Source organism: Sminthopsis crassicaudata, chromosome 3 (assembly GCF_048593235.1).
Source record: "Sminthopsis crassicaudata isolate SCR6 chromosome 3, ASM4859323v1, whole genome shotgun sequence".
Lineage (NCBI taxonomy): Eukaryota > Metazoa > Chordata > Mammalia > Dasyuromorphia > Dasyuridae > Sminthopsis > Sminthopsis crassicaudata.
This window is the reverse complement of record NC_133619.1, coordinates 418,557,155-418,571,215: the sequence shown is the minus strand read 5'-3', so window position 1 is coordinate 418,571,215 and position 14,061 is coordinate 418,557,155. Positions and strand designations below refer to the sequence as shown.

Sequence of the window (14,061 nt, the reverse complement as noted above, 5' to 3'; positions counted from 1 at the left end):
TATAAAAGATTTCCCAAAGAATGAAAGTTTTGGAATTATTGAAACAAATTTTGAGGAGTGGGAAATTTAGAATAAAGGAAATATGTAAATACTTATCAGAAAATTATTCTTTGAACAAAGAATTAATTATTAACATAGCTAAACTGGAGTAGATGTAGGAGGATATATATATACTGGAGTAAATGAGAGGTGAAGCTGGAGAAATATAATTGAGAATTATGAAAGTGAGAGAACATTTTACATATTCTTAAGAGAAACCCTTAGAAATGGGGTCAGTTTATATGTTCCAAATATGTTCCAAGTTTTATTCCTTATAGTTCTGGAATTGGATTGAAAAGATGTGGTCTACAGATCTGGGGTCTACATACTTTTTGAACTTTTGAATTAGGAATGCTCATACCAGATCAGATAATGAGAATTTGTTGAGACATTCTATTACCATGTCATATGATAAGTTATATTTTCCTTCCAACTTTTGCCTAAAACAAGGAATGGAGGAGCTAAATTTCTTCTAGAAAAATCTGTTTTAATGATATTTCTGGCTAGGGAAATCAACAGACATGTTGGAAATCTCACAAGAAAATCACTCTTTGCAAAGTCTCCAGCATGATTTGGCTGACTGGATAAGTTTGTGGAGGGTATAAAAAAAACAATTAGATAAAGATCTAACTTTTTGAATACTATTCAAGTTGAACCCAGATACTGAGCATTTAGCTTGGTGTCTCATTGGAATTCAACTCTCAGCATTCAGGCGGGGTGGGGAGAAGAAGGAGTGGGGTGGGGGGAACAGGCTTTTCTTTGCATTGGTTTCCCTGAGCTCTCCCTTTGATTGTTCAGTTTAGCTTGGGTGTATCCTGGAAAAATTCCAATATAAATAATTTTTAATAGGATCAGGTGTAAAAATTACCTAGAACTAAAATATGGGCTGTGCATGTTCTCAAGAGAAAATCAGTTCTTAACATCAAAAAAGGGGATTCTTAACATCTCAAATTTTCCCTATAGAAAGTTCAGCAAGCCACTGTGTTTTTTTCATATTCATGTTATAAACAAATACATACATATTTATATACACATATATATAAATACATATGTCATATAGCACAACTCATTGTATACCAATAGCTCCATTATATACTAACAGCTCCAGATGTGCCTTTTATCTAGTTTTGGAGGCTGTTTTAGTCTATAAGAGCAGGAGAAATATTAATCATTTCTTTTACTGTTAAGGGGATGGGTGCTGCTCTCATATTTCAGAAAGGGGCTGGAAAGTAAAGGAAGCCAAAGTTTTTCCTATTTAAGGCCAAAGCAAAGGAATCTCAGTGGCTGTTTTATGAAGGGCCCGGTGCTGAAGGGCAGGGAGCAATTGATGGTGCTACTTTGAACTGACTTTTCTTTCCCCCCTTCTTTTTTGCACAAAGAGTCTCATGTCTAATATTTAGACATGATGAGCTTTGTGCAAATACTGACTTTGGTAATTCTTGCTGTATTTCACCCCTCAGTTATTTTGGCACAACAACTACCAGAAGGTGAGTAATTCCCATTTCAAATAATTTTATGAGTTTTTTTTTTCTTTTCACAACTGGGTTCTAGAGGGAAGAAAACAATTTTCAAAATGTATATTTTCTTGGTTAACTGCTGATTTTAAAATGTTTAATCACCCATAATTGTGTTTTCTATAATCTGTTTTACAATATTGTTTCAGTGCTTAAAATGTTCTGCATTTTGGTTCTTTTTAAAGAAGAAAATGCTCCTATACTAACTGGTTTTAACATTAAAGACACTGGAAACTTTTAAAATTGCTATTTAAAAAAATCATGGATTGTTAACATCTTGGAATGCTTCCCTAGGCAGTCTGGAAGTTATTGGTTTCTTGTAATACTTCTGGGTTTCCAGCTGTTTTCTAGATTACCTCTTGAAATTGTACATTGGGCATTGTTTGGACATTAAAGTGATATGTTTTAAAGGATTTCATTTTAAGAAAATTACTATAATTCATCAGTATTATTGAATATACTTTTTGCAAAACATCATAAGGAAATATCTGTCATCCCCCAGCTTCTTATTTTCATGTACAACAGAAAGGTAAATGATTTTAGCAGTCTTTAATGTTTTCATCTGTCTTGCTTTAAGTCTATTTCAAGTATTTGAAAAGATCTTTTAAAACTATGTTTTGTAAGGTGCCTGCATTTTTCTGTTATGGCATGCTAACTTATAATTTCATCTGAATTAATAATTAGATTATTTTCAGGATTACAGTTTCATCTTGAATGGGTTGACTAGTCTGCAAACCAGGTAATATCCTAACATATCATCAGGTTAGTTGAACTGCTGAGTTGTTGAATGAACTAATTTTCATCTTCTATAAATTTCCCTCAATAACTTTTTAGATCTCCCATTTTTTGCTTGTGAAAGTGATACTTTTCTTTCACTTCTCTTTGATTCATGGGAGTTTTGGATGAAAATATGAAATGAAACATTTATAGGATACAGACGTTGATTCTTAATATACCAAACTAATGAAAAGAAAATAGTAAAATGATTGCATTTGTCCAAAATTGTGATGATAAAATCTTTTGCTTTTTGATTTTGCATTGTAGCTGGCCCAGGATAAAGTAAGAATCACTTTTTAATTAACCTTCAAATACCAATGTTGCTCTCACAGACAAAATAAATGGAAGTTAATTCCTTGCCATTTCTAGAAAGATAAAAAAAAAAAAAAACCTTCCCTCCCGTTTACCCCTCCCCTCACAACTCCATATGCTAATAATTGATTCCCAAAAGTCCCAGCACCCTTTAGTAAGATTCTTTTTCAGGTTAACCAAATTCCTATACCATCTCTGGAATAAATTATCTTCACTCCTCTTTTCAGCTACTAAGCAGTCCTAACGGCCCAAACAATGACAAAACTTCTTTTTCATTGAAGGTGTTACCAAAAAAACCAAAACAAAACAAAAAATCACCATGTCTTTTTCATCTCATAATTTCATTGCATCAGTTAGATAATACTCTACAAAAATAGTAACACTTAAAAAATGTGTAGCAAAAGTTATGGTTACTTATGTCTTATTAACTTGTCTTTATGTTGTTTTTACCAATTAGATTTAATGAAGAAAAATGAGCCTTTTCTGATAATTTCATTCTCATTGAAGCCAGCCATCCTTTTTCCTTCCAAATATCTAGCTTATATATTCCATAGGAGCAGTACAATAGGGAAAAAAAAGATCCCAAATAGTCCCAATTGCTAGTGTTGTTAATACAAATGTCAGTAAAGCAGTTTGAGAAGGAGGAAAGATTTTTCTGGTCTTCTACACACACACACCCCTCCCCCCCATACCCCTCCACAAAAGAATAATGAGTATACCTTTCTTTCTGAAGAGTTTCACATGGTTTCTCCCCCCAAAAAAAATTTGCCAGTAGTTAAACTTTGGCAAGGTTGACAGGAAACTGGGGAAAGAATATACAATCCATTGAGAATAGACAGATGTAGCTTGGGGCTATGTGTTTCTTAGGTTGGCTGTAATAACTAGACATATTCTGCAAAGTACAGGCTAATGCTCAAACTTTCTGCTCTATTCAGAACAGTTTTCTGGAGAGTCAAAATATGCATTTCATCCTCACAAATATATTACTTTTTAAATGTTGTAAAAGCAACATTTAATTTATGAACTTTTTTTTTTCTCTCTCCATCTCCCCCAGTGGAGGAATGAAGTCTGTTAAATTTCCTGTAATTCAGCCCTCATCCTTTCTAATTGAATGAAGTGCCATCTAGTGGTTGACAAAAGATTTACTTCAGAGAGGACAAAATCCAAAATTAATATAAGCATAGGCTTTGTTAATTTAAATGGCATGACTATGGTGAATATTTCAGGATGATTTTGGAAAATATAAAGGTTGTGAATAGGAAATATTATGCATTATGTTCCAAATAAAATTCCTTAAAATGTTTTGCCACCTCTCAGTGACATTGTCATGTCATTTGAAATGGTTCTTGGATATTGTACTGATTCAAAATTATATATGTTGTTATAATTAGTTTTCTCTCCCAAATTAATATTATTTATTGCTTACTGTTGATATTAAACTAAATATGTCCTATTCCACTATTTAAAGGTGTGTGTATGTGTGTAATGTTTGAACTAATGCTCAAGATTCTATTTCTCTAGCTATTCTCATTAAATAACTATTTAATCTAACATGGATAGTAATTATAAATAATTATTTCAGAATCAACAAATTTGGATCAGCTTTAAATTTGTTTAATATGCCAATACTTTTAAAATAATTATAGCAACAAGGAAAGTGTAGCTCCAAAAGAGAGATTGATAATCTCCGTGGTACATAAAGTATATAGTACACAAAACAACCTTGGTAGCATCTTACTTTTGTGTTTTTCAGTAAAATATGAGTCTCTTGAGGACAGGTATTTTTTTTGTCTTTTTAGCTAACATGATACTTCATATATCAAAGGTACTTAATAAAATTTTGCTGAGAATAATTAATTGAATGATACTTGATCTTATACATTCTTTTCTTTGGTCTTTTGGTAAAAGAAAGATCTTCAGAGGAAATCTCCCCATGCTTAGTCATACTTACCTTTCTCAACTCATATACATACACATAAAGGCTCTTCTATTCATAATAGCTTTTTAAATTTGACTTCACTATTCAGAAAGAGATTTGCATCAACTTATTTGACTAAACATGATTAAACTTGGTAAGAATAAAAAATACAATTATAAATATGGTGGGTATAATTTATCAATAGCTACTTGATCAATGCCCAGATTTTCAGTTTTTGCCCATGAAAATAATAATAAAAGTCAGCATTTTTCAAATGCATTAGAGTTTCCAAAACATTCTTTTATATATATATATATATATATATATATATATATTTGCCCCTCCCTATAGTTTTCTGAGGTAAGTATTATTATCCCTATTTTACCAATGAGGAAAGTGAGATAGAAAGAGTTATGTGCCCATTATCACACAGCTATTAAGTATCTGAGACAGGATTCAAATTCTGGTCTTCTTTTTCTAATTCCCTATTCTATCCATTATGCCATCAGCAATCCATTGAGCAAAACTGTAATTACCATATTTCTAGCCTATGGTTTAGTTGTGAACTAGTAGGTTGTTGGTCTTGCTGAAAATCAATACATAAAGAATCATTTTTAAGTTTCAATCAATCATTTGTCAAACAATGGGAACATATTGAGAAAAAGAAAAAAAGCCCCTTCTTCAAGTAATTTTACCAATGTAAGCAATACATATACATATAAATTATTCAGGCATACAGTATTCTATAAATACGTAATAAACCTGGAGTTTGATGAGGTACAAGCAGCTAGAGAATTCTTTTTTTTAAGCCATAAACCAAAATAGTTGTTTTCAGAGGGGAAAATTGCATTCTTCATTGCTTTAGAATTTGACTTAGAATCCATAACCTATAGATATTTATGAAAAGAACTGAGGTAAGTATTAAATTATATAGCCATAATTCAATATTAATTGTCCTATTCATAATATTTTTATCACATCTTGACTCAGTCAGTAGAATAGAAAATACTTCAAGATTTAAAAAGAAATACCAATGAACTACTGACCTATATATACTCTTTGTATATGTCATTCCTTAAAATAAGTGTGCCAATACACAGTTGAACAAAATGGAGAGGTCTGAATGACTCACCCATAAATGACAGTCCACATAGCCAATCCAGATGATTTAGGCAAAGAACATGTCATGCTGCCTAAGTACTTTGAATTGGCTTTCTAAAGAGCTTCAGATTTGCTGAATAATTGTTCAATCTTTCCTTTAGTTTTGATTAGGTAGAAGTAACTTGTTTTGGTGTTTAAGAAAACTTCGAAGTGACTGCATAGCAGAAAATAAGAATTATATAGATTTAGACCAATTCTATCAAGTAACCTGTGTTGAAAGCTTTGGCAAGTCCATCTTTCTTTGTTGATACTACCCAATGACATAGCAACCAAAAGTAATTAAAGAGTAAAATTAATTGCTTAAGATTTAAGAGGGGGAAGAAAATGTATATCCTTGAATATTTTAGATTTAACCAAGGACTGTGAAGTTACCTTTTATAAAATCACTGTTTGAATATTCTATAGTAAAAATGTTTCTTGTTAAACAATGTTCCTTGGGGAAAGCCTGCATTTTTTAATTGTTTTTCATGCTTTAAAATTTTGGCTGTAAGAGGAAAAAGTATGGAGTTTTCAATGTCAGGAATTTTGCATGTTTCACGTCAAGATGACAATGGAAAACACAAGACAACTATTAATGCACAAGTCATTTGTTAGCTGCAGTTTCAGGAGTTCCATTAGCCTTTGGGATTTCTGTCTCTACTTAGTGAAAACACTGCAGAAATGAATTCCTTTTAGATTACCTAATAAGCCCCTTCCATTTTCCAGACTTGCTAAAGAGATCTGTAACCACACATGTATTCTTTTAGCTGAACTCACATTTAAAAAAAAAAAAAACTTATTTGGCTTTATGGAGGAGAGAGGTAGTGTACAAAAAGTCAAAAGGGATGGCACTAAAATATTCAACCTCAATTAATAAATCAACAAAGATTTATTAAGTATCTATCATGTGCCAGGGATCGTATTTTCTGCTAGGCATACTAACTTGGAAACTATTGAAAGATGTTTACTGTGAGCCCCAATTCTGAGTCATAATAATTTCACTCTAAATAATGCATAGCTTTTTAACCCTTTTGTTTATTTTCTGTAGTTTTGTTTTGGAAAGAGAGAGACTTCTTAAGTCAAACATAGCTATTAGAAGGAGTCATTTTGGGTTAAATATCCATGCAGAAAAATCAAACCTTACTAGAAAATGTTAGTCTTTGCTTCAAAAACTCAGTAATTACATTTGAAGGGAAATAAGTATGTTTGAGAAAGAGACATTCTATTTAATATTATTTAGCAATTATTCTACAGAAAATTCTTTGGAGACAATGTTTAAATACAAACAAAAGACTGCAGTTTGAATTTGAATTCTTCATTTTAGAGTATGACATGGTATATTCTGGAACTCTCTAACACTAGCATAATCCTGCTGGTGGTCTGGATGTCATCAGGGTGGCCATCTAGATAAATTACTCTCTTTCATAAGGTCAGAAGAAAACAAACAATGGAATTCAACTCCAGCTGTGGGTTTTCATGTTGGGGGTCTAAAGGGAAGATATGTTACTTTGCACTATTATCTCTTCCCAATCTGCCTTTGCAGAATGTTGCTGGTTCTATTCTTTTGTGCTTAGCAGCCATAATGAGAGAGTCCAGAGCTTTGGAGTCAAATTTTATTAAGACTCTCCAGCCCTCGATGGCAAACTTACCAACACTAGAAGAAGCAATCACTGAAAAGGGTAATTGAAATTCTCAGAAACTTAATAGTAGAGAAATGTGACTTAAGGAATAACAGATGTAGGTAAATTTGAGGATGTGTTTGCCAACCAACTGTGCTGAAACTTTTCTAATATTTTTTATCAACTCCATCATTTTATAATTGATAATAACATGACAAAAATAGATATCATTTCTGTGTTAATAATGGCAAAGTCCTATTCAAAATCCTCTAGATACCTTCCTTAGTTAAAAAAAATTAGTAAATTTCAAGGAAATCCCTAAAATTACAGAGATTTCAATCAGAGATGTGAGAAGGAATAAAAGGTACACTAAATACCAATTACATTCTAAATTGAAATGTTCAATTAAGATAAATTTACAAATTTACAAAGATAATTGTTTGAAGTCACCTTAGCAACTATGTTGTAGTTAAATATCGTTTTTTGAAAGATATATCAGAAAATTCGATTCCATCAATTATTTATTTATTAAATGCTTGCTATGGACAAAGCACTATATACAAATGAGCATCACAAATTTTAAAATTAAAATGATTCCTTAAAAAATCTGAATGAAAGAAAGATTTAGCATTCATTCATTCAAAAAAGCATTTGTTGAATTGTGATATGACACATTCTCTGTATAATCAAACATATGGTACATATGTTCCTCATCCCTAGCTCCAAATACAATGCCTGTAGTAAGCACTTAATAATTGTTTGTTGAATTGAATTTTGATGCCATAAAAGAATTCTTCTGACAATTTTTAGTGCTCCAAAGTGATACTGTAGCAGTAAAAGTTTTACATTCCCTACTTAATAGTATTAAAATAATTGCTTAAACATGAATTTAGTAAAATGAGCAGTGAAGTAATTAATAAGTGAAAAAATAAGTTTAACAACTTTCTCATATTATCTGGTGTCTTTGAATGGTTATATTCAGTTTAGAGTGTCTTAGTATTTCTTTGTTTTCCTCCATGCCACTCATTAACTTATTCATGATGAGGGATTTTGATGAAAGCAAAATTACAATTAATTTATCATGTAGCACAAAATAATTTAGTAGAATAAAAATTTAAGATTAAGTTCATGAGAAACTAAGGACATAAATTAGGATTATTTTCCTTCTACACAATATTATTGTGCACTAATCCTTAAACCAATCTTGAAAATAAGAATACACTGGTAGTTTTTATTTAAAAAGAAACAAGAAAAAAGTGTCTTATGCATAGTTACATTTGGGAACATTGGTGTTGGTTCTTTAAAAAAAAAAAAAAAAGGAATAAATTAAACTTTAGCCCCAATCTTCAAACTTGTGTGATTCTAAATATCTCAGAATCCAAAAATGAACAACTCAGTATGGTTATAATATCATTGCTCTGTCTTCCCATCTTCCATGCTTGAAGAAACTTCCCTACATTTGTTATAGTTGACTGGATGGCATGCTTCACTTCAGTTTTACATGATGATATTGTATTAGAATACCTTTGCTGTCTTGCATTTCACTAGTTCCTGCCATTGCCTCTCCTCTAAATCTAAGCCAGTTGGCCTCATAACTCCTATACTGTAGTACTTAATTGTTCCTCTTCTGACCACAAGCACTTCTTATTCAAACCCTTGGAATAGGGCTAGTTCTGTGAATAAAAGAAGCAGGCAACTACTTATTTTGTGCAAATTGAGAATATTTTAAATCTGACTTGACCAAAGTTATTTCTTCCATTGGTCTGCTACATAGACTAAAATCCCCATATTTAAAACACAATTTTTTGTTGTGAGACAGCTAGGTTGTAGGACACTTACAGGCATTTAGTGAGAAAAACTCATATTCCTGAGTTCAAAACTGACTTCAGATAGTTACAAACTGTGTGATTCTGTTTGCCTCAGTTCCCTCAAATGTAAAATGAGCTGGAAAAGGAAATAAACCAACTTTACTTTCTTTGCCAAGAAAATCCCAAATCGGGTTAAAGAGTCAGATTCTAAAGAACTATAAAACTTTTGTTGTAGACTTTTTTCAGACCTTTGTATTTTAAATGGGTTAAGAAAAATATATTACCTAAAAAGAATAACATGTATCCAATTAATACACTCATAAGAACTAGATTGTCTTACTAAAACTCATTACTGCACTTTATCTTAAATATCCTTTGGGAAATGTGACACAGCACAGAAATTCTTGGTGGGAGAAAATTTTCAGGGCAAAGATTAATTGTTGAGATGGATAAGAGAAGTCCAGGAAAGATGTTAATCTCAAGACATAACCTTCTTTTTGGTATAGGATTGGAGTAGAAGTGGAAGTTGGTGGGAGGTAGATCTCAGGATGTGACAAAGAAAAACAGAGATCCCTAGAGCAGAGGACCTAGTTAGCCAACTGCTTTCTGGCTATTCTATTAGGGGAAAAAAAAAAAAAAAAATGTCAAACAGAAAAGTTCCCCTGGTATACAGTTTCCTGGACTAATATTTCTTTCTTTCCTTCTTTCTTCCTCTTTCTTTCTTTCTCTTTCTTTCTTTCTTTCTTTCTTTCTTTCTTTCTTTCTTTCTTTCTTTCTTTCTTCTTTCTTTCTTTCTTTCTTTCTTTTCTTTCTTCTTTCTTTCTTTCTTTCTTTCTTTCTTTCTTCCTTTCTTTCTTTCTTTCTTTCTTTCTTCTCTTCTTTCTTTCTTTCTTTCTTCTTTCTTTCCTCTTTCTTCCTTCCTTTCTGCTTCCTTCCTTCTTCCTTCCTTCCTTTCTTTCTTCTTCCTTCTTCTTCCTTCCTTCCTTCTCTTCTTCTTCCTTCCTTCCTTCCTTCCTTTCATTCCTTCCTTCCTTCCTTCCTTCCTTCCTTCCTTCCTTTCTTCTTCCTTCCTTCCTTCTTCTTCCTTCCTTCTTCCTTCCTTCCTTCCTTCCTTCCTTCCTTCCTTCCTTCCTTCTTTCTTCTTCTTTCTTCTTCTTCTTCTTTCTTCTTCTTCTTCCTTCCTTCCTTCCTTCCTTCCTTCCTTCCTTCCTTCCTTCCTTCCTTCCTTCCTTCTTCCTTCCTTCCTTCCTTCCTTCCTTCCTTCTTCTTCTTCTTTCTTTCTTTCTTCTTTCTTTCTTTCTTTCTTTCTTCTTTCTTCCCTTTCTTTCTTTCTTTCTTTTCTTTCTTTCTTTCTTCTTCTTCCTTCTTCCTCTTTCCTTTCCTTCTTCTTCTTCTTCCCTTCTTTTCTTCTTCCTTCCTTCTTCTTCTTCCTTCCTTTTCCTTCCTTCCTTTCTTTCTTTTTCCTTCTTTCTTTCTTTCTTTCTTTCTTATTTCTTTTCTTTCTTTTCTTTCTTTCTTTCTTTCTTTCTTTCTTTCTTTCTTTCTCTTCTTCTCTTTCTCTTCTCTCTTTCTCTCTCTTTCTTCTCCTCTCTCTCTTTCTTCTCCTCTCTTCTCTCTCTCTCTCTCTCTCTCTCTCTCTTCTCTCTCTCTCTCTCTCCTCTCTCTCTCTCTCTCTCTTCTCTTCTGGCATTCTTGCCTTCAGTGACTTGCCCAGGGTCACACTGCTCGTAAGTATTAAATGGCTGAGACTACATTTGACCTCAGCTCCTCTTGATCAGGGATGGTGCTCTATCCACTGCACTACCTAGCTACCCCTAATTTTTCTTACTAATGCAGTTTTTTTCTTCTACTTTTTTTTGAATTACATTGGTGATCCTATAATTCTATTTAGAGGAAAGCACCATCCTCCTTACCTTAGTTATTGCTCTGAGTCATTGGAAAGGGGATCTCTATTTAAAACAGACAATGTTGCCAAATCTAAATTTTCTCTAGCAAATAGATTTTTTTTTAGATTCAGGAGTTCATTGTTTTAAAATCTATATTTACAAGTATGATGTATACTCTATGCCTAATTCATTCCATGATTATAATTCATTCACATTTAACTATGTATGATATAAAAAATATTTAATCAGATTTTCATCTTTTCCTATCTCTATTCAATTTTCTTTTTATTTCTCTTTCCTTTTTTCCTTTCTTACCTTAATTTTCTCCCTCTTACCCCTCCTATATCATCTATTATTCCTCACTTGTTCCTCCCTTCTTTCTTTCCTTCTTTCTATCTTTCATCTTTTTTTCTTTCATTCCTTTCTTGCTATTTCTTTCTTCCTGACTTTATTTATTTAAAATAACTATTTAAATTTTAAATTTTCTTTAAAATGACGATTTTTCTTGATAATAGCATGTATTTTATTTCATGAATTTAACATAGTTTTTTCTTAGAATGGGCTCATATTCTACCAAAAGGTCCATTACACACACAAACAGGTTAAGAATTTATAGTATAAAGAGTGTTTTGCTTATATTGTAAAACTGTTTATGGTGAGAAGGAATTGGAGTAGCAGATAGAGGTTTGATCCTGGAGTTAGAAAGATCAGAGCTCACCTCTGAGACATATTACCTATGTGACCACGTGAGCAAATCATAAGTCATTTAAATTTTTTTTTGTGCCCCAGGATTCTATATTCTAAATGGATTATTGCTCCATGTTATGATACATCTTGAGAATTATATTAACAATTCTTGGGAATTACATTTATTTATTGGGATCCTAGCACTTATTTTTAACAATGTATAAGTATAAGAAGTTCACACTGAAGATTTGCCTCTATATTTCTTAGTGAATCTCCTTTCAAAGATAATTTTGAATACCATCATTCTTCTTTCTTGTGTTGAATAGTGGATAACACTTTAATAGTTCATAGTTTAAGATAATATCTAATTATCCCAAGCTAAGAACATTTGAGATCCTGGCTTAGAGAAGCAATGAGCTCATTGCAAAGTTCAATCTGTTTCTGTTACTGTTTTAAACAAGAGGGGAAGAATGATTTATTTTCTGTCTTCCTTTTCTTTTTTTTCCTTTCTTCCTTCTTTCTTTCTTTATTTTTAATTGTAATCATTGTACCAGTCACCATTTGAGGTAGGGCATTTGGCACTCTGCTTTCTTGTTCACTAAGTCCAAAGGAATGCTTTTTAAAAGCTGAGGCACTATTTCTTTCCAATATTTTCATATATCTCTTTCAAAACATAGAGAAGAAATTATAATAGTTTTCTTCTAAAATAAACAGACTTTTTCTTGACTATTTAAAATGCTAATAAATCAAATCTATTTTATTTTACTAATACTAGATGCATCTAAAAAATGTTAAGAAGGACTTTTTAATTCCTAAGTTGATGGAGAGTGTTCTTATGAATTAAGACTGTATCTTTGCAATATATATATATACAGAAGAAAACTGAGACACTGAGACTGTTGTCTAGAGCATTCTTGGACTTGGGGGAAAAAAACAATTTTTCCCTCTGACCTTTAAAATAGAGCCCAAAGTACTTTGATTTGAATAGTATGGCCTGAGATAAAATGTTCCTAAAGAAATATATTCACACTTCCTTCCTCTCACATTAGGTACTTCATCCCTTCTTGCTATTCTTAAAAAGCTAACCTCTTTCCAATTGGCCAGCTTGAAAACCTTATTGTTAAGAATTCTGTTACTGGACACAGTCTATTCTGCAAGCCTAGCATCTAGTACCCTGTCTTGCTTGAGACCATTATTTTCCTTATTATGACATCAATATAATTACAACAATGAGTGGTGGGCAAATGGGCATCTTAACAACTGATGACCAACTTGATAGTGATACTTGAAGTAAATTCCTATTTTTTTCACTTTTCATGACAAAGATATTGAACTTTTGAATTAACTACCTAAATTTCCTTTCTGTTCTATCACCCTTTTCTCTATGTATACATAATATATTCATTTCAGAATATACACATACATAGACACATGTTACCATGGTCAAATAATTTCAACAAATTTTGTGCATAGTAGGCAGCTTGAAAGGAATCTTGTATGACAGACATAGTGTTACTTAAACCATATGTCAAGTCTTCTCAACCTTTTAACCTTAACCAGAATTTATATTCTGCTGTCTTATTCAAACCCAGGAATAATTTCATATTTTATGAGGCATGGGAGTATAAAAATGAATGAAGAATATTTGAAGAGTATCGATTTTAAAAAAAATAACTTCATTTCAGTTCATCTTTCATATAGTTTTTCTACTCATCCTTCTTTTTTCAAAAAAGGTTTGTTCAGGTACTGATTCTACTTCTTAACCTTCCTTTCACCTCTAAGCATCTATGATTCTATTACCTATGTTGAAATATTTCACATTGAAAATAATCTTGTGTACTAATGATTGGACTTAGAAAATTCTAAAAATGTTTTTTAGACCACTTTCTTCATTACGCCTCCTAAATTATCTCATATGGTTACAGAACTGTTAAGCACAAAGGAAAATTGTGGAATTTTCACATTGCATACTCAGAAGACTTGGTCAAAGTTTATTTCAGGACCTTACAATGTCACTCCATTAGAGAAAAAGGGATCTGAAGAAATACTTGAAGATCCATTGATAGGGCTAGAGTCTACAAGATTAGTTCATAAGACAATTTCAAATGTGCCATATGGTAACATGCTATGTGGTTAAGTCCTGTGCCCCTCCCAGATTATTTTTCTTCAGTAGACATCTCAAAGTTTTGAGCATTAAGTAAATAGAGGAAATCTCAGTGTTTCACAAAATATACAAAATTACTGAACAGAACATCACTTGTAGTTTACAAAATCATTTGCAGATGTTCAGAAATTTATTATTTATTTTCACAATTACTGGCAAGCCATCTTAGTAATCATGAAAGAACTAAAATTGTATAT

General features: G+C 32.0%; 1 protein-coding gene across 1 annotated transcript in view; it reads left to right on the top strand.

The window, feature by feature from the left end:
- The first annotated feature begins 1,309 nt into the window (after positions 1 to 1,309).
- COL3A1 (collagen type III alpha 1 chain) overlaps positions 1,310 to 14,061 on the top strand; it is a 62,099-nt gene continuing 49,347 nt past the window's right edge. The window contains exon 1 of the mRNA XM_074302890.1: positions 1,310 to 1,526. Within this exon, the coding sequence (XP_074158991.1) occupies positions 1,442 to 1,526 (85 nt within the window). The 5' untranslated portion in view covers positions 1,310 to 1,441. The remainder of the gene's footprint in view (positions 1,527 to 14,061) is intronic.